Source organism: Xenopus laevis, chromosome 3L, assembly GCF_017654675.1.
Source record: "Xenopus laevis strain J_2021 chromosome 3L, Xenopus_laevis_v10.1, whole genome shotgun sequence".
NCBI classification, from domain to species: domain Eukaryota; kingdom Metazoa; phylum Chordata; class Amphibia; order Anura; family Pipidae; genus Xenopus; species Xenopus laevis.
Window position 1 is genome coordinate 127622165 of NC_054375.1, and position 24674 is coordinate 127646838.

General features: G+C 38.6%; 1 protein-coding gene across 2 annotated transcripts in view; it reads right to left on the reverse strand.

Moving 5' to 3' along the window:
• LOC108710311 (netrin receptor UNC5D-like) overlaps nucleotides 1-15016 on the reverse strand; it is a 408361-nt gene extending 393345 nt beyond the window's left edge. Inside the window, exon 1 of one of the 2 annotated variants that reach the window (XM_041586931.1) lies at nucleotides 14137-15016. In XM_041586931.1, coding sequence (XP_041442865.1) covers nucleotides 14137-14221 — 85 coding nt within the window. In that variant the 5' untranslated portion in view covers nucleotides 14222-15016. The remainder of the gene's footprint in view (nucleotides 1-14136) is intronic. The other variant, XM_041586932.1, reaches the window with a different exon arrangement.
• Between the last annotated feature and the right edge of the window lie 9658 nt (nucleotides 15017-24674).

Genomic DNA, 24674 nt, shown 5'->3' on the forward strand with positions numbered 1-24674 from the left:
TATACAAGAGGTCATTACAGGGAATCATTTGATGGCCAAATATCTTAACCTATCGTTAGAGAAAAAAGGAAAGTCTCATGGTGTTGATCTGTTCAGAAAACTACTGAGAAGAGTCATCTGACATTTCGGTGGTCATGTATAAAAGAGAAGCCTCAGAAGACTTACCCTTTTCACAAGATGCTTTGCTGAAAAATAGTGTTTATTGCTCTTCATCTCTGAGATGCTCTGCTGACAAGTCATTGATTGCACCAATGCAAGACTTCTACTATTCTGCAGGAAGTTTTGACAACTACTGAATATGAGTCTTTGGATAAGTATACCTTCCGTCCTTGAGGGCTACAATACGCAGAATTTGAGACATACAGAATAACTTTTCCATTATATTTCACTGAACAATCATATAAAAATAAAGTGTCTCTCTTTATGCATTAATACAGCACACTGTCTCCATCAGTCCCTATTCCACCATTCACAAAAGGTCCACGTGTGCCGGCATCATCGCTCAAAAACAAGTTCAAGGAAAAATTAACTGAATATACAGAACATTTCATGGAATGAAATAACAAAAGGAATCCAACTCTATCAATTTATCTTCTCCATGACATTGAAAAAAACAGATAATTGGTGGCACTGTACATCTCTATTAAAGACGAATGGGGTGAACGCATGCTACCGTGCACTTAAAATGAAATGACCTTGGTCTGCGTGCTAGACTTTGGGAAACTATTAAAAAAATATGTATTTAAACTGCTGGCCGAATGCAAGATAAATGTGTGCAGGGTAGAAATTAAGCCTGCAGACACATTTATTTCAAAACACATTTTCACTGGCACTTCTTGGTGTTTTGCCACCCAAGGCATCAGATTTAAAGCTGTGCTTTAACCAGGATCAATAGTGATGCAATTGTGCTTTCCTACACTAAAAGAGTGGAATTTGTGATTAAGAGGATTATCATGGGTGGCTTGTTCTGGATGTGGCCATTTGAAAAGTGGGATCTTTAAAACTTTTAACCTGGTCACAGACTTTCAAGAACGCCAGATTAATTGAGGTGCCCATCTTTAAATGAACCAAGCAATCTTATACTCTGTAGGACCTGAAGCATTTCATGGCATCTCTGTTTTGAGCTGCCCAACATGCTGTGCTGATTTAATGCTGTTTGGTCCCCATAACCAACCGGCAAAACATAAGCCTTTGCTATTGTATGTGTCACCTCTCTGAAAGTTGATTATACCCTGCCAAAGAGATATTAATACTAGGTATACAAAGTAGATTTAGGTGACACAGGGCCTGGAGCAGTTCTTATACAAGTCAAATAAAGAGACAAGCAGAGGACAACAATGACAATGCAACTTGCCCTAGTCACACAGATATATCTACAGGTATACATATATATTTACTGTTATGTGCTTTTATTTCTGAATCAAGAAAAGTACTGTAATACTTTATCATAGTTAAAATGAGAAGTAAAAACTGAACAGGACTGAGCACATATGTATGTGTAACTGATCTCTTGGTTTCCCCAAATGTTTAATATCTCCTATGTTTATACTGTCACCTCCAATTATCCTCTGCAGAAATGCACTACAAGAGATCAAGTGGTACAGGTATGGAAGCTGTTATTCAGAATGTTAAGGACCTGGGGTTTTCTAGATAATGGAATACATTTTTCTCTACTTCTGATCGTGGGATTAAGGGGCAGATTTGCTAAAGGACGAATGACTAACGCTGGCAAAAATTCGCCAACATGACGTCATTCAGGCACTTCACCATTTTAGTAACGGTTGCAGGCGTAACTTCGCTAGTGAAAGAGACAGATGCTAGCGATCATTTGCACTGAATCACCGGGCGAATTTTTACTCTGGCGAATGGACGTAACTCTGCGAATTCACTAAGATGTGGATTTTACTGAACGTTACCTCTTTCGCCAGACTTGCCTTTCGCCAGCTCAGACCAGGTGAAGTGCAATGGAGTGCATAGGACTTCCTCAATTTTTAGTCCCAAAAAACACTGGCGTCTTTTCCTTTTCAGAGTGATAGCCTGCAAAAGTCCTTGAAATTTTTTGGGGGGTAACCGGGTTCCCCCATACATTTTCTAACATATGGAACACAAACTATACAGTGGGCTCATGTGTAGGGCATTATAACAACTATATTTTCTTTATCAAGGTTCCCTGGACTTGTGTAATTTAATGTATTTGCTGCAACATATACGTCCATTAAATGTTATAATTTCCTGCCGTATGCGTATGAGCGAAGACTACTAACGAAGTTGCGCTAGGCATAATTGTACGCTAGCGCATGTTTGCTTTGATTGCTGACATTCTGCGCCCTGGACGCAACTTTGCATTTTAGTAAATTACAGTTGTCTGAGCGAATTTTCACCTGTCGAAATGTAGCGATGTGTGCGAAGCTGTCGCTGGCCAATTTTCACAGGTTAGGGAATTTGCCCCTATGAGAGTCTGTTACTTCTTGGTATAGGTTACTTACTCAAGTTATAGGTTTCGGGCATGCACACCCAGATCCCTTGACCCCGTGTTCCTACTGTTGAGCTTTTTTGAGTTGTAAAACCACAACATCCCAAAATACACGTATTTTATATCATATAAAGCTCAATAAAAAGTAAGGAGGGTGTATGATACCAGTCTGCAGTCATGTAGGGGCAGGCAGAACAGCTGTGTCCATATTGTACCGTTCTGTAAAAGGAAGAGTTCATGCGTTCAACTTCTTCACAAAGAAACAGCACTTTACACCCACACACTGGTTTGTCTCTAATTGCTGAATGACTCTTAATTAGCGGAAGTAAAAAAAAAAAAGATAAATGACCTTGAGTTAAATGTCACTTGGTTAAGCCCAGGGATATGTTTGATCACTGCAGTTACTGTGATACTAATGTATAACATCCTCGTATGGATACAACTGCATCTAACGACACCTGGATTAGAGGAAGACTATTTGCAAATTGTTTAGGGCTGTTTACAAATTATATTGTGGCTTTTAATAGGCTTTTATGCTCCAGCACCATCTAAAAGGGTGTATTGCCAATGAGTTAATGTAACTAGGATTTGACTAAGTGACACCTCGTGAGTTGTTTTATGGTTATGAGCCTTTTTGCGCATAAGACACGTTTTAATGAAACTGAATTTTAAGTCACCATATGGGACATATCAGGATAAGATATTCTGTCTTCTCATAGTACACAGGTTTCTGAAGCACAAATTAGTGAGCCAGAGGCAAATAAATATAAAAAGGAGAACGTTAATTGGCTTTGCAATATATATATATATTAAAGGGGCAGATTTACTCGAGGGGGAAAAAAAAAGAAAATTCACTCAGACAATGATAATTCACTGGAATGAGGAGTTTCGTCGTGGTCAGCGAACGCAGGCGACATTTCCCTAGCGTTACTTCGGCATTGCAAACAATTGAAAGTGAAGATTCTGCCTAATGCAAATTCACTAGAGGTCTTGCACTCAGGTTAATTTGCATTCAGCAGGAAATTTGAATGGACGTATATGTTGCAGCAAATACATTACACTACACAATTCAAGGGAACCTTAATAACGAAAATATAGTTGTTATATTGCCCTACACATGAGCCCAATGTATAGTTAATGTTCCCTATTTTAGGATATTTTGGGGGGAACCCGGTTACCCAAAAAAAATTTTTAAGGACTTTTGCAGCCTATCACTCTGAAAAAATGAAGATGCCAGCGTTTTCTGGACTTAGAAGTTTTTCCACTAAAAATGATGATGTAAGTAACAGAAGATTGAGGAAGATCTATGCACTCCAGTGCACTTTGCCTGGTCTGAGCTGGCGAAGGCAAGTCTGGCGAAAGAGGTAACGTTCAGTAAAATCCGCATTTCATTGAATTTGCGGAGTAACGTTCATTCGCCGAGCGAATTGTCATCTGGAAACAGAGGGTGGATGACCGGTAGCGTCTATCTCTTTTACTAGCAAAGTGACACCTACACTCGTTGGTAAATTGGTGATGTCCCTACAGGTGGTAACGCTAGTGAATTGATGAGAGAGAGAGTCTTGACCTTGACTAATTTATTGAATAACACTAACATTGTATTCTCTGTGATATTTGTATTTCATTTTGACTGAATAATTTAGGCACATGGTTCCAGGCAGGCTAACTCCAGGTTGTGCAGATTAGATTAGGTTTTATGATGATTGTGCACCTTAATGTCCAAGGGGTATCACAGATTCTCAAATGAATTGAAATCAACGATTTGACTCAATCATTGTAAGGCCTTCACCTTATTGTCCCTGAGCCTTTAGAAGGTTGCTATTGCCTGGTGCTTAGATTCTTTCATCTAATTAGTGGTAAGCCTAATAATCAAAAGGTGGAACCATTGTGCAATATGGTTGAATTGGGAAAATAAAAGAAGAAGATAGTTGACTGGAAACAATTTCAGTGCCATCGCCATTGTTCATTTGGAATAGTTGTGGTTGTATGTCTATAACCACTCAGTTAAACTGAAGAAGCCACTCGGATGAGTGGTGATTTACTAAAACTCAAATTAATTTCAGTTTTTTTATGAAAACAAAGTCGATCTAATGCCTTTCCACAAATTAAACTCATTTATCAATAATTTTTCTTGAAAAAAATCAGAGCGACAAAACGTTGTGACAAAATTGAGTGTCAATATGTTTCATACGACTGACACTATGAAAACTCGAATTGCCGCTGCAAAAACTCAACTTTTCCAGATTATCGAACGAAAACAACCAATTTTATTGGATTATCTAGTATAGATCACAATGTCAAGAAAAAACTTCAGGGACATCTGCTATTGACTTCGACATGACTTTGACAGGTTTGAGACTTGAGGATTTTTCGATTCGGATTTTATGCAGCTTTGGGGTTTGATAAATCTCTAAAAAATTTTCCTTGAAAAATCCAGGTTTTCCCCTTTCCCCTCAACCAGATATTATTGAGGTTCAATGAATGAGCCCCTTACGGTCAGTTGCCTTTTATTTAATTCTACTAGACACTAGCACCAAAACACATAAAGAGAGGATTCATTTTATCATTATCTCAGATTTCAGTAGTTACACCTTCCGTTTGCATCCGTTTGCCAATGTTTATTAAACGGGCACAGGGAATGTACTGTCAGTTTCTTAACTGGCATATATCTTCTGGTAGAGGAAACATCCAATACCCCCATGCCTTCTATCATTGGTAGGAATGAAAGCCACCAGTCCCTGCTTGCAACAAGATACAGTATGCATTTCTGCCCCTAGTGATATCACACTGCTTCACATGAATTCTTCCAATTAAATATTTGTATAGAAAATCCTATGCCTACAACATAGGCATCATTTCCTATGCACAAATACAAAGAAAATGTTATTTGGACAAAACCCTCCATGAAAAGCTTCAGCTTGTCTTTTAATTAATGTGCATAGCTATCAAATTCAAATTTTAATGGAAAATGTTGTTGTCTCGTTTCCCTTCACCCTTTGATAAATACACCCCCTTCATTTGCAGTCAGAGGTAAATGACATTGTGAAATCCTCATAAAACTTTGGAATAAAGAAGCTGAAATTCACTTCTTTAACTCATTACTGTTTCCAAAGAAAACCGTGTTGTTCCTATGGACACTCTTCCTACTCTTGTGTGATAACTGCTCTGCTGTTCTTCACTCTGAATAATCCACAGACCCTGATTGAAAGGTTTGAGAAGGGAAACAATGATAACCTTTTCACAAATAATTGCAAACCTATGCGAGAAAGGAGTTTATGCTTTTTTTAGGTGATGTCCCTTTGCAAGGTCACTCAATGTCACTCTCAGTTTGGACTACAGACTGTCAACAAGAGTCATTATGCTTGCATGACAATGACCTATTGTCAGTGTAAATGTGTTGAGATGTCAGATTCTCTGTAGTTGTAATTTTAAATAACACTTGTGATATTTGTTTCAAGCTTTGTTAACGCCAGCTCAAGATTCTGTGAGTGTCATCTGCTGTTATTTTTTTTTTAACTAGCAGGTAGGAAAAGCTGAGCATTCTTCTGTCACCAACTATGGCCAACAACTGTCAGGTTATTCTTAGGTGTGTCACACATAGAACTGCCTGTTCCAGAGGTTGTTGGACTTTTTCTGTTGAAGCCTCATTTGGAGATTGAACCTTAACTCAACAACAAAATATATATAGAACATCAAATAAGCACTCACTCCCAAATGCCAAGGTTCCATGAGTATTTGGATGAGAAAATAGATGTTCTCCCCATATTTCACCCTTATTTGCCTTCAAACAGACCCTTTAAGTTAATATTTCAAGCCCCCTTAGGAAGGCCAACCCACAGTTTGAGAAACACTGGTCTATGGTCATTACCAAACTTGATTCCTGTGTCATAAATACATGCACACAGTGATATAAAACGTCTCATTATATGCATGGTATTGCTATTTTTTGTAGAAAGACCCTACTTAATGATAAGGAAAGTGATGGACACTTTTAGAGATGGTGAGCCGCAAGGTGCTTTACAGCCAGTTCTTCATTGCTCATTTCAGTTTTCACTTGCTAATTCCATTTTCTCCAAATCAGCACATGGAAAATGAAATTGAACTTCTACTTTTGTACCTTTAATTATGGGAATCAGCAGCACGCACCAGTTGCAGTTTTACAGAAGTTTTATCACCAAATGAAGGCTATGAGGGGAAGTAAAAGAATTACAGATTTGTTCAACATGAAAAGGGAAGCAGTACAATTGCTAGAAATGTCTTAAGGTAACATCAGCGCACAGCTTTTGAATTGTTAAGGTAGCCCTCCGGTGTGCTTGAATCATAGATGAGAATAATTGTTGTGAGGGCCCCCTGTTGCAGAGCAGCATGGGATACCACCAGTGAAATAGATACAGGTATTATGCATCCCGGAGACTCAAAAGTGAAGTTCTCTGAAGCGTAAGGTAAAGGAACATTATTTCAGCACTATGTAGCTGTGTTAGCCATTTCACATTATATCATGCGTCAGAATCTCAAAATAAATGCAAATGCAGTAATGATTTTCTGGCACCTTTGTAATAGGGTTAAAAAAATGGTAAGTATCAACCAATGATATTAGCAAAATGATGATAGTGGTGTATAGAATCAGGCAGATGCTGGAGTTTATGGTGGAGTAGGGGGCAACGACTTATGTATAGAAAGTGGATAATGAAAGCTCCGCAAGAAGGAGTGGTAATATCACAGATTGGGTTCTCAGCAATAGCTGGTAATGAATAATTACTGAGAAAATTCAATGGCCTTCTCTCACTCGTAGGCATGCCACCAAAACCTACATCCTCCTCTACCCCTTGCTCACGTTGCTGTTTTTGCCATACCAGGGCCAGAGAAGACAGCAGAGACATGTGCCTAAGGTCCTAGCACCCCCTCCTTCCCCAAGTTGCGTCCTAGGCATATGCCTATTCTGCCTCCTCCTTATATCGGCACAAATGTCTATGGGAAAAAACTTGACTAGAGAATGTCGTTTCTACCCCCACACCCCAGAATTACACTTAGCATTTTGTGTGAAAAGGCCACAGCTTGCTTTAATAATAACATTACATTAACTTACTATAAGTTAACCGTAAAAAACATACCAACGTTATAACACTGAATAATAATAACCACTAGCCGCTGAAGACTGCATATAACAATTAGCAATAGTTACAACAACTTACCAATATCCTTCTTAATCAAAACCTGTTAACCAGCCTAAAGGCTAAGGCTCCGCCACCTACTTCCTCACCTATTGTGCCTCCTTGCCCCTAAGCCTCGCCCCAGGCCTATCCAAAAAAAACTTCACTTTAAAGGGATACTGTCATGGGGAAAAAAATATTTTCAAAATGCATCAGTTAATATCGGTGCTCCTGCAGAATTCTGCACTGAAATCCATTTCTCAAAAGAGAAAACAGATTTTTTTATATTTCATTTTGAAATCTGACATGGGGCTAGACATATTGTCAGTTTCTTAGCTGAAGTGAACTTTGGAGAAGCCGCACACCATACACACCCAAAGGTTCTTATCCTGGTGCCCAGTGATAGAGGAATCGGCCACCTCACAACAAGGGTAAGAAGAATTTCACCAGCACACAGGAGTTGCAGTAGCAGGGCAAGGCCTTGCAATTTTATTATGCAGTAGTGCAACGTTTCGGGGTCACGCCCCTTTGTCAAGTGCTTGACAAAGGGGTGTGACCCCGAAACGTTGCACTACTGCATAATAAAATTGCAAGGGCTTGCCCTGCTACTGCAACTCCTGTGTGCCAGTTTCTTAGCTGTCCCAAGTCATGTGACTTATGCTCTGATAAACTTCAGTCACTCTTTACTGCTGGACTGCAAGTTGGAGTGATATCACCCCCCCCCCTCAGCAGCCTAACAACAGAACTATGGGAAGGAAACGAGATAACAGCTCCCTTACTCAATATAACAGCTGCCTGGTAGATCTAAGAACAGCACTCAATAGTCAAATCCGGGTCCCACTGAGACACATTCAGTTACATTGAGCAGAAGAAACAACAGCCTGCCAGAAAGCTGCTCCATCCTAAAGTGCTGGCTCTTTCTGAAAGCACATGACCAGGAAAATTTTTCGCTAGCGACGGCCACTTCACCCTTTAGTAAGTCTGCCCCCATGAGTTTTCATGCGATAAATCAAGAAATAACCTTTTCTCACTGAATTGAATCTGGCTGATATTTGAAATTCACACTAATGGGATCAATTCTATGACCACTTCAAAACATAGAACCTGTAGCCACGTTAATGAACAATCCATAGGTTTTGCTCTGATCAAAACCTTTTGCTTGATCAACAGACATGGCCAAAAGACTGATTGCCTACAGAAAAAAGCATTATTTTGGGGGTTTTGGTGGGATTAGGCTTGTTTTGTATTGTGTTTAAAGAATAAAATACTGTTCCACAAATTTTCTGCAGACTGGATGCTCCACAGAGATTTCTTTTGCCAATTAACCAATTAAATATCTGTAGGCTTATCTATAGGCTGTAATAAAAGAGTGCCCTCTACTGACCATTTTCTCATGGGAAAAAATGTTAATATGCTTTCTTAGTTTCTTTTCCTCCATGGGTTGCCAATTAGTGGAGTGATCATTTCAATCTCTGTGGCTTTAATAAAAAAAAAGTATTTTTTGACTATAGTTTCAAAGCTAAGGATGAAAGGGAGGTTATTCTACACAGTGGATTCATTCCCCAGCTCAGAGCTGCACGGATTTAGTTATTTCATTAAAATGGAGTCTATGGGAGATGACAATCACGTCATTTAGAGCTTTCTGGATAACAGGTTTCTGGATAACGACTCCCATACCTGTACAACTGACTGCATTAAACAACAGTAAAGGCTGTGAATCAATGCTAGGGAATCATGTTCATTAGCAGCTGAATGGCCACCACAATACCAAAGACAACCATAATACTTCCATAGACACATGTATTCAGTCTTTGGGCATGAAAGCCTAGGATGGGGTCTCTCACACACTGACGCCTGGACCCTTAATAGTGCAGCAATTCATGAATGCCAGCTAATGCTGAGAGATATAGTTCAGCTGGAGCACCTTTACTAATATATAAAGGTTACTACTACTACTGCTACACAAAGTCATATCTATTCCCCATAATGAACTAACCCACATTCTGAATTATATACCTGGAACAGCTCAGGGTGCTGGTGCCAAGATGTGCCCCATAAAAATGCAGCAAACAAGTTGCAGGTAAAACCATTACAGCAAATCAAACTGCTTAGTCAATACATTAAACAAGCAACCTGCCAACAACCCCATGATATAGAGCAGCTCTCCTTATATGCAAGTCAGAGCTGATTACCTGCACACAATCTCCACTCCTGTAACATTGTATTCACTGCATAGAAACTCAACAGTCAACAGAACAGAAATGTTTAGCGCTAAATCATCAGGGACAAAAATCCTCTCTAAACCCATTACTGCAGGGGAGAATTTCCATTACAGCTAAATAACAAAATCTTGTATCCCTCCCCCCCCCCATGCCTGGGTGTCCATTTGGCACAAACACCAGCCGTTTAATGTTCATGGGGGGAACATAATTGAATGCCGCTTAACGCTCTCAAACAATTTCAATTTCTTTCAATTATTATCTTGCTTTTGAAATGTAGCAAACAGCAGTTGTGCTTTATGGAACATAAACCAAACGGCATGTGAAAACCAGGAGAAATATTTCCATTAATTGAAAAAAAAAAAAAGTAAAAGTCTTTTGATGACGAATGCTCCCATATTCAGGGACAAGTGACATTGATTTCCAAGACAGTCGTCAATAAATCTTCTGGTAAATATTACTTCTATATTACTTCTAAAGCATGGAACCATTGATCACACAGATCCAGACTGAGGATTGCTATATCCTACAGACATCCCTATTTTACACTATTATTTGGCCCAGCAAAAGTGTTACAAGTCTCTGGCCAAAGAACTACTACACATTGTCAGTGGTTCTAATTATTATATCCTGGGCTGCAGTAACAGTGTTAATCATTTTATAGGTAAAGGGCAAACCGCAAACCTTGGACCCCCATGGAACCCCCAAAAGCCTCAAGCAATACTCACCTATATATATTGCTTAGGGAAAGGGAGCAAAGTTAATTATCTGCTAATTAGCAAAATCCCCAACTCCGACCTGTCAGCAGTCTTAAAAATAAACACTACGCTGTTCAAGTGCTGAAGGTTTCCACCCAATCAACATAATTTCATTAGGGTTGACTGCATTTCCCTTATGGAGGGATATATTATATTTTATATATGTTCCCTGAAAGATCTGATGCTGAAAGTCAACACCCTTTAGTAACCTAGGTCTGAGATACAACGAAGGAACATAGAGTTTAACTTGGGCATGTGAGCCAACAAAATATTTTAGGGTGATAGTTCTCAGGGATCAGGTTCTTTTGAGGAACACAGATGGAACTGTCAAGATGTCTATCCCCAATTAAATCCAGTGAGGATAGACTGCCATGCTGCACAACACGTGGGCCTTTAGTCCTGGAATCAAGTCCTACTGCTGTCTCAGGGAACCTTCTATTTTCGGCAATGACTAGCGATGACCCTCGTGTTGGTGAAGTTCAAGAGTCTTAGGAATTATTTTACATGTACAAGCATCCATCAAACTACCACCAATCATACCAAACTACAGTACAAATGTAAACTTAACACATTTTGCCCATTTAATGAGCTATTTTCAGAACAAAACTGGGAGCTTTTCAAGTATATAGACATATATAATAATAGCACACTGGCATTTCATGACACCATCCTAATGTTCCTGGAATATGGGCTCATTATGTTTATTATTTGAGCTGAATGAGAAGTGCATATTTTCCATATGTTCTAGTCTAAATCCATTTGGAATTTTTCATCTAATAGAATTTGAGGACGTCCCTCCATCACATTTACAAAGCTTGTAAGAGGCTTAATTGTTCCTATGATTGCTAAAGAAGGATATTTACACACGGAGCTTTCTATGATGTGTTTTACGCCTACAGATTTTTTTTTTAAAGTCATCTTTAGCATGCAATGCACTACAGATGTTGCCAGTTATTTTTATTAGCTGAGTGGTTGTCAAGGCAGGATAACCACCGGAAAAGTGTTAACTGTATATTTATTTGAATGCCAGTTGCCTGAATAAAAAAGAAACCTCTCTCTGTAAAGTACTTCCAGTCCCACCTATTCCGATGCTCCCAAAATCCCCCAAAACTTTTCATTGACTCAAGACGGCTTATTTAATATGGGAACAGTGCTGGTGCACGATATTGCAACCTCAAAGTGCCTGATGTATTTGTGCCTGGTAAATTGTACCTGCAATCTTCTGCCAAATTAAAAAGGCATAGGAGCAGTGCTCATTTGGACAAGAAAGCTCTTTATTCCTGCCTACTGTAGGAAAGTACAGAGATCTATTTTATCTTGCGCTATTTATGTGTTTTACAGTACAGATGTAGATGCTTATGGATTAGCCACATGTCTGTCCCCTTGGTTTAATTTCAATTACAGGGTTTAATTTAGTAGGCACTACAAAGGGGAGAGGGTGCATTGTGGGAAATAAAATATGAATTTATTAAATGAGTCCTTAAACCTTCTTGTTCGTGCAATGAGATAACCATAGTAAGAGAAACTACGGAACATTTTAAACAGGCTAGATTTAGAGAGGGTGGATGAAATCCCGCAATGGAACACTAATTTATTTGGATGGCCTTCAGCCACCATGCCAGGTTATTTTATAGTGATGTGTTAAGCAGCCCTGTATAAAAATTATTCATAATCAAGATCAGTCTCTGCACTACATCACAAGCAAGCAAGTTTCTTTGCAGCAGAAAGATGGCTAATCGTGCCCATTTCTAGGAAATAGACTTCTGCATATCCAACCAGTGGCTGAAATGGGAGAGAGAAACAAATGCAACTGCAGCAATTGGCAAGCCATCCAGACAAGCAGCGAGCCAACAGCAGCCAGAGACACACACATGTTCAAAGCTTTTATGTTATGCATAATGAATTGTCATCACTTTCCCATCAGCGGCATGCACTGTTCTTCTTTGTTGCATTGGCTGATCTAACTGTTGCACTGGGAGCTTTTGCATGGAATAACACAGTGGAAGCACCACTGAAATGTCTGGTCGTCCGGATTCTAAATACTTTTGAATACTAAGCATTTCCACTCTTATGGCGAATATTTGTTTTTGGAAAGTAAATATGCACAAAACGGGTTATTATTAGGTATATTGTAAACACTCGCAAGGCCATGGCATAGATCCCACAAGGGGTACACTGGTGTGCCAAATTTTAATACATACTACATACCAGGGACATAAATGAAGGTCTATCAGTGCTAAGGAAACTGCTTTATTAGGAGTTCTGGATCAGGTATTTTGAACCAGAAAATCCATGTGTCATATGTGGTTATTGAATGACATCTAAAAGGCATCATGAATGCTCTTTAAAAAAAAAAAAAAAAAAAAAAAATATATATATATATATATATATATATATATATATATATATATATATATATATATATATATATATATATATATATGCTTGTTCTATTCTATGTACTATGCAGAACAGCCCACTTGCATGTGGATGCTTCTTGCATATGCCTTTATAGTAATGTCAAACAAATCCCTGCAATACTGAAAACTATTTCTGTCTTTCATAGTCATAAATTACGGACCCAGTTATAGTTCACTGTGTGTCATTCAAACCTTGGCGCTTTAACTCAGTGTTACGGGAGTGTAGACCAGCTCCTCAGGGGGATTTTCTTGGGTTATTATAGCTTAAGCAATAGCTTTCCAACACAACCATGGAGCAAGCAGCACACTTTAGCCAGTCCTCCGTTCTGCCCCCACAATGTCACATGAAACTCTTATCACATCCTCTTGGCACCTCATGCAAACAATTCAATTTACAATATCTACCCACACATGTTTCACACAAATTGAACTACTGGAGCTTGCAACTCATTAGCCTCAAGTTCATATGTGAATAGTTTAATATCAATTACCATATAAAGCACTGCCTTATTGCCTTGACTTCTTACTGCGGAAGTGGCTGTGGTGAAATTAGATTAAGTGCTAGATATACCATAGCAAGGAGACGGCATAGCTAGTGTCTTTAACCCTTTCCCTTGTGTGTCTGCTATGGTTTGCAATATAATGGTTAATGTGCAAAAAACTAACAGCCACGGAACAATAATAGACAACACATTCATTTAAATAATATTCTTTATAGTATATGAGTGATTTACTTAACTTTTGCAGATATATATATATATACTGTATATATACAAATGTATAATACATTTCTGCCTTTGTATTGTGTTTATTCACACAGTTCTAGTAGCATGTTGTTACTGCATTTATAAACATGGGAAGGTTGCTCTGTTTAAAATGCCAGCAACCATGCCACTCTATGGACATATCCAGGTTAAAGATTATGCCACAAATGCAAAACAAGGGAGATCACGCCAAGGTACATTTAAACCAGGTGTGTCCACTGAGACAGATACACTCACATGTCCCTATTACAAATAAACACATATTACAGTTACACCTGCTCCTGTTTCCCACACCTGCCCTCATTACTCAAATATACCAAATATATACGATGATATAGATTCCAACCTGTACCTTTTTGTGCAGCTTCTGCCTTGCCAAATCGCAAAATAATCAGCAAAGTCAAACGAAGCAGGGACAGCCCAAATCGTGCCTCCATCCTAAATGAATTCTCTCAATGTTTGTTCTTCCCAAGAGCCTAGCCTTGAATGATATTCCCTGTTGGTCAGAGTACTTGGGAAACAGACTGCGGACTGCCACGTTGGACTTTTCTGTGGATCCTCTGTGGTCACTCACTGTGCCGTAAACTGCTCATTCACCCACAGCTTTCTCCGTGTGTGCAAGATAGACACTGGTTAGGATCTGTCCTTATTGGGTTAAGATGAATTGCTCTGTAAGTGTTATTTTGTGGGCTGGTCTAGAGCTGGTTATGGTTACAGACACATTTGCTAGTAAAGCTGAATCTCTCTTTTATGCTATTGGCAACAGCGTTGTGTCTCTTGAGATTGTTCACTGCTCCATACTCCTGCTTTTTTCTGCATTCTCTGGGCACCTCACTCTCTGCAGTAGCTGCTCTTTGATCCAGTTCATTCTGCCTTCAAAATCAGCAAGTTCTGCTTTCCTTGCAGACTTCGGTTCTAGTAGTTCCAGTGCTTGCATTCGCCCTTGCTTTGTTCACTTCTTCTCTACATTCATGTTTTGCTGCTAGTTCTCTTCTGAACTGTAAGTGCTTGCTTCTCCTTTTTTTCTGATGTGAGTCTTTAAGTTGATATAAGGTCTGCTGAGGTCTTATATTGAATTCCCTGTATTACATTTACTGCTGCAATTAATCTCACTTGTCGGTGTGCTACTTTAAATACCCTCCTCCTTTGGTTTGTTGAGGCTCTGGCTTATTCAGTGCTTGCAGCTTTATCTGCCTCTGTCTCCCTTCCTTTCCCTTAGCTGTATTGCCAGCGTTCAGCATTCTCAGCCCCAGACCACAAGATGCTGCTGAATTATTCATGAGCTACACTGTCTTAGTAGCCAATGGACACAGAGAAGTGTAGGTAGGAGGTGCGGCTTGAGGCACTGCCCATGTCTACGAAATGGATTGTGTGTGCCTTCCCTGTCTGACTTCTGACAGTGCCTGGAGAAAGCTGAGTTGGAGGCATCGTATTAGGAGATGCACTGTTGTGCAATATGAAAACAAACTATAGGTTATATGTATAGCTATGTTTATGATGATGTAATAATATTAATAATTAAATACACCCACATGCAAATTCTACTTTGCTGAGAGGTTCAGTACTTTGTGTAAAATAAGAGTTCAATATAATGCATGTATTTTATTGTCTTTAATTGCATAACTCATATATTCATTCTTATACAAGATCACATGCTTCACTTGAATTTAAAAATAAAAACTTAGTTCTCAACCAACAGTCAGATATTTTAGGGTGGTGCGGGGGGGTCAATTATTTGCATTAATAATGTGAAAAATGGTTTTGTCAGTTGCCCAAAGGCATTAAAGGAGAATGATACTGAGTTCTGTATCACCTTCAATTGCTTGAGAGAAAGGATTAGTATTCCTATGTGATTGGACTCATATAATGAAAGGCTTCTATTGCTAGGAGTTTTAGAGAACAGTAACATTCCTGGAACCTGTTCAGTGGGGACAGAAGGTATCAGATGAAAAGCTATTAATCAGAAATGCCATGATAAGAGCTCTTGAGATCAAGAGCATGAATTTATTTTTGGAAACTGATGTGCTCAAGTAGAAGGTGTCCAGTGCTGAAACAGCAATGCATAGGAGCTGCCCAGTGCTGAAACAGCAATGCATCCCTGAGAGCTGTCCAGGGCTGAAACAGCAATGCATTTCTAGGAGCTGTCCAGTCCTGAACAACAATGCATCACTAGGAGCTATCCAGTGCTGAAACAGCAATGCAGTCCTATGAGCTGTCCAGTGCTGAAACAATAATGCATCCATGGGAGCTGTCCAGTGCTGACAAAACAATGCATCCCTTTGAGCAATCGAGTGCTGAAACAGCAATGCATCCCTAGGAGCTGTCAGTGCTGAAACAATAAGGCATCCCTGGGAGCTGTCCAGTGCTGAAACAGCAATGCATCCCTAGGAGCTGTCCAGTGCTGAAACAACAATGCATCTCTTTGAGCTGTCAAGTGTTAAACAACAATGTATCTCTAGATGCTATTCAAAGCTAAAACACAAATGCAGTGCTGAAACCATAACTAATACTTCCTGGTAACTATTGCTAAAATAAATACATATTATTTGGGGTGGTCTGATGCTGAAATGTAAACTTTAAAACTGCAGAGAGAATGCTATTACTGACATCAGAGTTGCTGTAAAGGCATTGCTTCTTTTGTGGCACCTATAAAATTACAAAGATACCTGAAAATGTTTGTGATATAATGCAGCTACCTAGCACTAGCAAGTAATCAAACTCTGCATTACATCCTATTATTACTTGGTTAAATAATAAGCTGCTACAGAAAATGATTTAGCCGAACTTCTTCAAAATAAAGAGACTGACCTTATTATAGAGGTGAAAAGTATATCTGATTATCTAAAGAGACCCAGCAATAAAAGGGCAGGGTGAAAGTGACATTTTTTTTGGTATAAAGTATTGAAAATGTTTGGTTGTAAAGATGGCTATAGCATTAATCTATTTAATTAATGCAGGCAAAATTCTTGAATTCTAAGGATTAACCTCCATAAACTTGCATAGCATAGGGTGATGGGAACACTCTATAAAATGAACACATTACTGCTATAAATAATTCTTTAATGTGAGACACCTCTTTATGATGTTTTGCACTATTCTCCAGTATTATACACGTTATGCATGCATTTCTTTTATCGTCTGTTAAAAATGTGTGAGGTTTGACAAAAATTAGCAGCTGTACATGGTGAATATACTTGGCAACAACAGGCTAGCCTCTGACTGCATTGTATGTAGCAAACCTTAGGCTTTGATGTATTTTTTCTTTTAGCAGTAGGGGGCATATGCTGTATGTTAATAGCTTTAAAGAACATTGCATGATGTGTGTTAGGGAAAGATAAAGTAGAATTACTGAAGCAGTTTGCTTGCATTTAAACAAATAAGTGTACGCTTCTGCTGTTAATAAATCTTTCAGCAGAAAGGCGGGTTAATAATGACTCCAATACAATGGCTATTTTCCAAAATATGCCTGCTGTTCGAAGAAGAAATCTAGATCAATGTAAGCTTTTGTTTGTAAAGGTTGATGCTGTGACAATTGACAATCAATTTTAGCAGGCATTTATTTACCTATAATAACATTCTAGATGCTTATTTAATAAGGAATATAATAGGCTTTCTATCTAATTCAGTATATTTTAACATTGTAACATTTTTGCAGTAGCCACAATGATTCACTGTCCCTGTTATTTTCAGCTGAGTGTTTATATCAGCTCAGGGAACCCATTTAATCCCCTTTACATTTGTACAACTTTATGCAGTATGTTACATACAGTATTTGCTAATTTTTTTTTTAAATTTTGTATTGCATGTGCCTTATTTGCATTAAACATTAAATGCACAATGAAACTTTACATTACCTAGGTTTTAAATATAAAATTTCAGCAAATTAAATCTTGTGTGTTGAAAATAAGTACAGATATTGGATCTGTTGTCTGTAGTCTTTGGATTTTTCCAGATAACAGGTTCTTTCAGAAATGTGGAGCACAATGGCTTAAGGCTACTAAAATTAATATTTAAAAATGTATTTATTACATAATTATGAATTGTTTTTTTATTAGCTTAGTTAAACTTCAACATACATTTAGACTGAATTATTTGTTTAAAGGAAAAGTAAAGGCTTTTAAACACACTGGACCCACTCCATAGGCTCTGGGATGGGATCTGTTATCCAGAATGCTCGGGACCTGGGGTTTTTCTGGACAACAGAACTTTTCATAATTTTGATCTTCATACATTTAAGATTGCTAAAAAAAAAAACCTGCAATGTCATTGGTTAAAATTGCAGCTACTAGTGATTCATTTCTGTCACATGACTCACTGAAACTTGTGTATTATAAAAAATAAAGTACCCCTAGTTGCAAAACATGAGGATGTAACAGGTTTTTGGACTATTCAAGCCAACAGGGTTTACATCCAGCTGGTATACTAGAGCATGGGTTACACTGGACTCTAACACTTAAGACAGGGCCTTCACAAAAGGGAAGTATTGAAGGTGCGGTGTAGACCAACTACAACTCCCACAGGCTACTGTGCTTTAACCAATAAAGAAATGGGCGCCAGGAGGTTCTTGCAAATCAGGTGCATTCCCTGAGGATGTAGTCAAGGCAGTACAACTTCCCTCTAGACAGAAATACCTCAAACGTGGTCTGGATCTCACCCAGTGGAGTGGTCAGGGAGGAGAACCTAAAGCCTGACACTTCATCCACTGTGTCCCTTCACTGTAGGCAAATCTTACAGCCTGGGAAGCTAATCCCTGCTACACCTCCATGATGGAAAACGAAGCTGCTCTTTCTATCTTCCCTCACTGCCTTACTCTCCTAGAGAGTCCATAACAATTATATTCCTCCCACTCACTAGCCTCATTCATGGGGTTGAGCCTTGGTGTACCCAGGCTCAATGTAGACATCTGGATGGGTCAGACACAAGGAGCCAAAGAGGAAGACCCACCCCTTCTCACTATACCGAAGTGTGACAGGAAGTGGTCACAGCACCTCTAGGCCAATAACTGGGATATGTAAATTACAACTAGCTACATGGGCATCTGCCCAGCAACAAGGAGGATCAAGAAGTACAGGAATTTAATGCCATAGGGCACATTAACCTTATGGGTCCCTACAAAGGTTATTAAAAGTCACCTCAGAGTTCCTTGAACTGTATAAAAACATTCAGCCTGGTGTTTTATATGGTCATGGAACCCATTGGTAACTTATAATATCTTTATGTTTTACAAGAGGGGGTACTTTATTTACTATATAATGCTAAGAGAAATAAATAAAAAAAATCCCCATCTGCTGTTGAAAATAGTGGTCAAATCCGGTGGTAGAACTAGGGAATGGAAGATGTACCTTGGAGGCTTGTAGTCAGTGAATGCATTGTGCAAAACTTTACTGTGTATGTGCTTTGGGCAGCACATACCCAAAATACAGCCCTGCCTCCCCAATAGCATCACCCAAACTGCTATGTGGTCCACAACTCAGTTGTCCCTCAGGTTCAAATGCAGAGCTGTGCAGTTGTTTTGGTGGCCACCATGTGGTTGACATGTATCCTTGCTTTCAATGCACATTATCCAGTCTACTAATCAAGCTGTGAAGGCTCTGACAGGACAGGAAGTGATGTTGGCCAAACATGGCTGACATCAACCCGCTGCCCAAGGTTCTGGCCCCTATAAGAGTTAAGTGCTGGGACCCCAAGGTGTAAAATATGTTGTTTTTCTGGTTTCTCCATAACAGATTCCATTCCTGTACAACAATAATAGATTGGATAGTGAGTTTTGTATAAATACCTACTTTATGTGCTTTATGGATCACAACCTACATTACTGTATCTCCTCACTTAGAGATGGGGAATGCATGTTCTTCTCATTTAGAGATGGCTCTAGCTAAATGTTACTGCACTGAGGCACAACAATCAGGAATTCTTCACATAGTTGTGCTTTATTCCTGCCTTGCTATGGAGTCTGTGCTAGAAGCTTTATACACTTCTCAAACAATTCTAATCGTTTTTACAGATCAGCAAGGTGAGTCTGCTGAGATCATTGTTTTCTAGAAGTACACAGTATACAATATTTTGTCTGTCAAGCTATTTTGCATATGCTAAACCTGAAGGTTTTAATGGCTCACCTTTCCAATGAAGGAGGAGGAAGAATCCAAATACAAGGGGAGCACCAATACATAAAGTTAATGTAAGGTAAATGTGCCTTCATAAAATACACAAAGGCCCATTGACTTTAAAGGCATCCTGTCATGGGAAAAATGTTTTTTTCAAAACGCATCAGTTAATAGTAGTGATGGGCGAATTTGTGGCGAAATTTGCAAAAAGGGTGAAAAATTTGTGAAACATCGATTTTGCTGCTGGCGACAATTCTTAAAGGGGAACTATCGTGAAAATGAACATTTAGGGGCCCATTTACTTAGCTCGAGTGAAGGAATAGAATAAAAAAAACTTTGAATTTCGAATGTTTTTTTTTTTTGGCTTCTTCGAATGGACTACTTCGACCTTTGACTATGACTTCGACTTCAAATCGAACGATTCAAACTAAAAATCGTTCGGCTATTTGACCATTCGACCCCCTAGTTCGCCACCTAAAACCTACCGAAGTCAATGTTAGCCTATGGGGAAGGTCCCCATAGGCTTTCTAAGCTTTTTTGGGTCGAAGTACAATCATTCGATTGATGGATTAAAATCCTTGAATTGAACGTTTGAAGGATTTCATTGTTCGATCAAATGATTTTTCGTTCTATCGTTCGATCGAATCGAACGAATTGCGGTAAATCCTTCAACTTTGATATTCGAAGTCGAAGGATTTCAATTCGGCAGTCGAATATCGAGGGTTAATTGACCCTTGATATTTGACCATAAGTAAATTTGCCCCTAAATATAAGCGTCAACATACTGAAATAAGAAACTTTCTAAATACAATCAGTTACATTTTCTCCATTGTTTCTGAAATAATCAAATTTATGTTCACTATTCCTCTCTCAGTATCTGTTTCTCTTCATTCTGTTTTTATGCAGCAGTTGTGTGTCAGACGAATGATCCACTATATCTTGAAGGGGGGGCACCCTTTTCATTGGTGCAAAATAACTGCCTTTTGCACCAATTCTACTTGGTTTAGTAGAAAGTTTCCCATTTCAGTATTATGAAGCTAATATTACATTTTAATTTTCACAATAGCTCCTCTTTAACAAAAGAACAATGGGAAGGTAACCAGATAGCAACTCCTTAACACAAGATAACAGCTGCCTGGTAGATCTAAGAACAACACTCAATAGTAAAATCCAGGTCCCACTGCGACACATTCAGTTACATTGAGTAGGAGAACAACAGCCTGCCAGAAAGCAGTTCCATCCTAAAGTGCAGGCTCTTTCTGAAATCACATGACCAGGCAAAATGACCTGAGATGGAGCCTACCCACCAATATTACAACTTAAAAAAATACACTTGCTGGTTGAGGAATGAAATTTTATATGGTAGAGTGGATTATTTGCAGTGTAAACAGTGTAATTTAGAAATAGAAAATTACATCATAAAAATCATGATAGAATCCCTTTAATGCATTTGAAGAAAAAAGGTGCTGAGACAAAAAAGTTGCTGAAACAAAAAAGTCGCAGAGACAAAAAAGTCGCCACAAGAAAAAAATACCCATTGCCCATTGTCATGCACGTAAAAAAAACCTTTACCCCTATTGATTTCAATGCGTTTCGCAAATTTTTCACCGTTTTTTGGGAGAAGCAAAAAGGTCAAATTTGATCATCACTAATAATGAGCAGCAGAGGCATTATCTGTAAATTCCGTAGCTGTACTTCAAGATAAAATTGATTTGCAATTTTGTAGACAGAAAAAGAAATTCCCACAGCTAAGTATGATTTTTCAATTTGTAATTTTATTTTTTTGACTAATGGTAAAATGTCACACATGACATTAAAGGATAGTAACAATCACAGGATAAGTCAATGGGGACGTTTCTGGGAAGATAATGTCACCATGTATGTACCTACTAGCAGTAGGACCACACATTAGAGTGCTGCAGATGGACATTGGGTGGGTTATGGAAAGCAAAAAAATGGAAAGTTGTGCTCACCAGTATTTTTTTAAACAATTAAGCGGGGGTGCAATGAGGCTGTGACCATACAATTTACATAGACAAAGAGGTCCTCTGCACTCAACCCATAATCAATAAAATAAGGACATTGATAGTTTCAGCACTGGGATGAGTGGTGAGGACCTCTTGTGTTTGTCTGGGTTTTGGACAAGCCCGGATTTGTGGAAAGGCCACCAATGCCCGAGCCTAGTGTGGCAGGATTTTAGGGGGCAGCATGCTGCCCAACCACACCCACATTGCTTCAAAAACACTGGGGATGGGCAGGAGATTAAATAGCTTTTAAAATTTCCTGTGCACCTATCCCCATTGCTGCAGTCCCAATGATGAAAATTTGGCTGAATAAAAGGGAGGGGAAGGGGCGACGAACGTCAGTGGGCCTAGGGGCGCAAGCTATGTAAATCCACCTGGTTTTGGAAAGGAAATATGGATGTGGGTCAACAGGTCATTGGGTCTGAGTTATATTAGGCTTCTCTGCTTCATTTCCCATTACTGCCTGGCCTCCTATGATGCCACTTCTGGGATTACAATGATAACACTTGCACTTCATGATGAAGTAACAGGCCCAGTTGTGGATAATGCTGTTGTGCTTCAGAGTAGGTTAGCAGGTCCATGTAGGTAAAAATGTCAGTTGGCAGTTGGGTTGTAGGTCACAGTTAAGAAAATAAATTCCCCTGCATGGTTGCATCTCTTGGGAAAAGTATCTCCAGTTTCACATGCTGATTCTTCTGCTGGAGCTTTTCTAGGGAAGAGATCTCTTAAACCAATACTCATTTTCAAAGGCATAAGACCACCCTAAAATCAGCACTATTGTTTATTCTATGAGAAAGGTTCAAGCAACAGAGACCTCTGAGGTGGCTCCTACTGGGGGTAGTTGGGACAGGCAGGAGAACAGAGGGCTTGGCTTCATTATTTTTAATCTAGGATCCCCACTTCTTGTACCAGCCTTTATTGTTTAGAATTCTCTCTCTCAGAGCCGTTAATTACAAAAACCAGTTACACATTCCAGGATTCTGCTTTTTTCCCCACAAATAATATTTATTCATGTGTATTTATCTTAGCATTGTAAATGTATATTGGCTATGTCCTGCCAGCTCCTTGTTCTGACCCCTTGTTCCCACTCGTAATGCACACCCCCAGGTCTTTCGCTTCCAGCAATTGTTTATTTTCTCTCCTCTTAAATACATTTTAAATGTCTGTTTTCTCCAGGATTCCATCTGCCCAGCACACATGGATGCGCAGGATGTGGGTGTTCAGATGGTAACACTGAAATGGCGAGAAAGAAAAATAAAAGAAAGGAATAAGAATAGAAAGAAAAAAACAAAACAAACAAAGGCATCGAAAATCAAAACAATATCTTTGCATTTGGAAGGCAAATTGGTTTATCGCATATAAATTATACATTGCAAAAGTTATCATTACTCAATTACGATGCAAAGGCGATGATTATGATCTTGCAGCTTGTCACTGTAATGATCTATGTAGGTTCAAGTTCTTTCAGATACAATAGGTTTTTCTACTTGGATGCGTCACTACCATTCACATTTTACTGACTCAAGCAATCTGTGCGTTTAGTCACCTTATTGCGGGGAATGAAGAAACACAATCTACTGGGCACCTTTCAGATACTTCTTAGCATTTAAATTTAACACATTTCACTTTTTTTCATTTTTCGTTTTTTTGGGATATTCAACAATTATCTCAATCAAGTCAATAACATGCTTATACTACTGATGTACTATCCATGAATTCCAATTGTTGATATTTGATTAATATTTTGTTATTACTGATCAAATCTTAAATTTTACTGCTAAAGGTGTTTTTGTATGTGTGAATTAAAGATTATCTATTTGTAAATCTGTATGAGGTTTGAATTTTGAAGCAGGAGCCTTGAGAACAAATTAATTAATTAATAAATAATTATAGACTGAATACCGAGTGCAAATTTGGAGATACTTTTTTTGATAACCTCTATAGTTTCGTATTTTTTATCTCCTGCACCACCTTAATTTTTGAGGTTGTGTAAGTTGAATCAATGAATTAGAGAGTGCAGTACCACACATTATATTTGTTATAAATCAACGTTTCTTCTCTTCTTTTCTGGTACTCAGCACCACTAATAAAACTAATTCTCACGGCTTCCTGGTTCAAAACATTATATAGAATAATCTTGGATCATAATGGCGTTCCTATTCAACGACTCTGAGTGGGAATCAGATATTAACGAAGTATTTGACAATGTTTCTGAGAGTGAGGCGTATTCAGATACTGAAATACGCTCATTGGTTGCGGAGTTTAAGGTTTATAAAAAAACGCTGATACAACAAATGCGTTTAAGATGGGAAATTTCAAGTCTGGAGAATTATGTAAAAGCAAAAATGGTCCCAAGAGGGCTGCGTCTAAAAAAGAGTCCAAGCTTCAATTTGAAAAAAAGTGGAGGGCAAGAATTTTTAGACAAATGGAATTCGATTCTTTCAGACTGTTCCCCAAAACTGATGCAACTAATGATCGTTGAAAATACTAAAAATATAACTCAGATTAATAAACAGGTCGAAGAGGAGAGAAGTAAGTTAGAAGAAAATAAGGAAGATAACCAATTCAGTGCCCTAAATGACAAAATTAAAAGTGAACTCATGAAAATACAACAAGAAATAAAAATTAGGAAAAAGAAAAAGTTTCTAAGAGATACAGAAGACTATAAAAAAGGCCAAGTATATGTCACACACGAAAATCAGTTTAATCCCAGTGACAATGAACAAGAATACAGTGAAGGCAGACAAGGAAGGAAATTACAG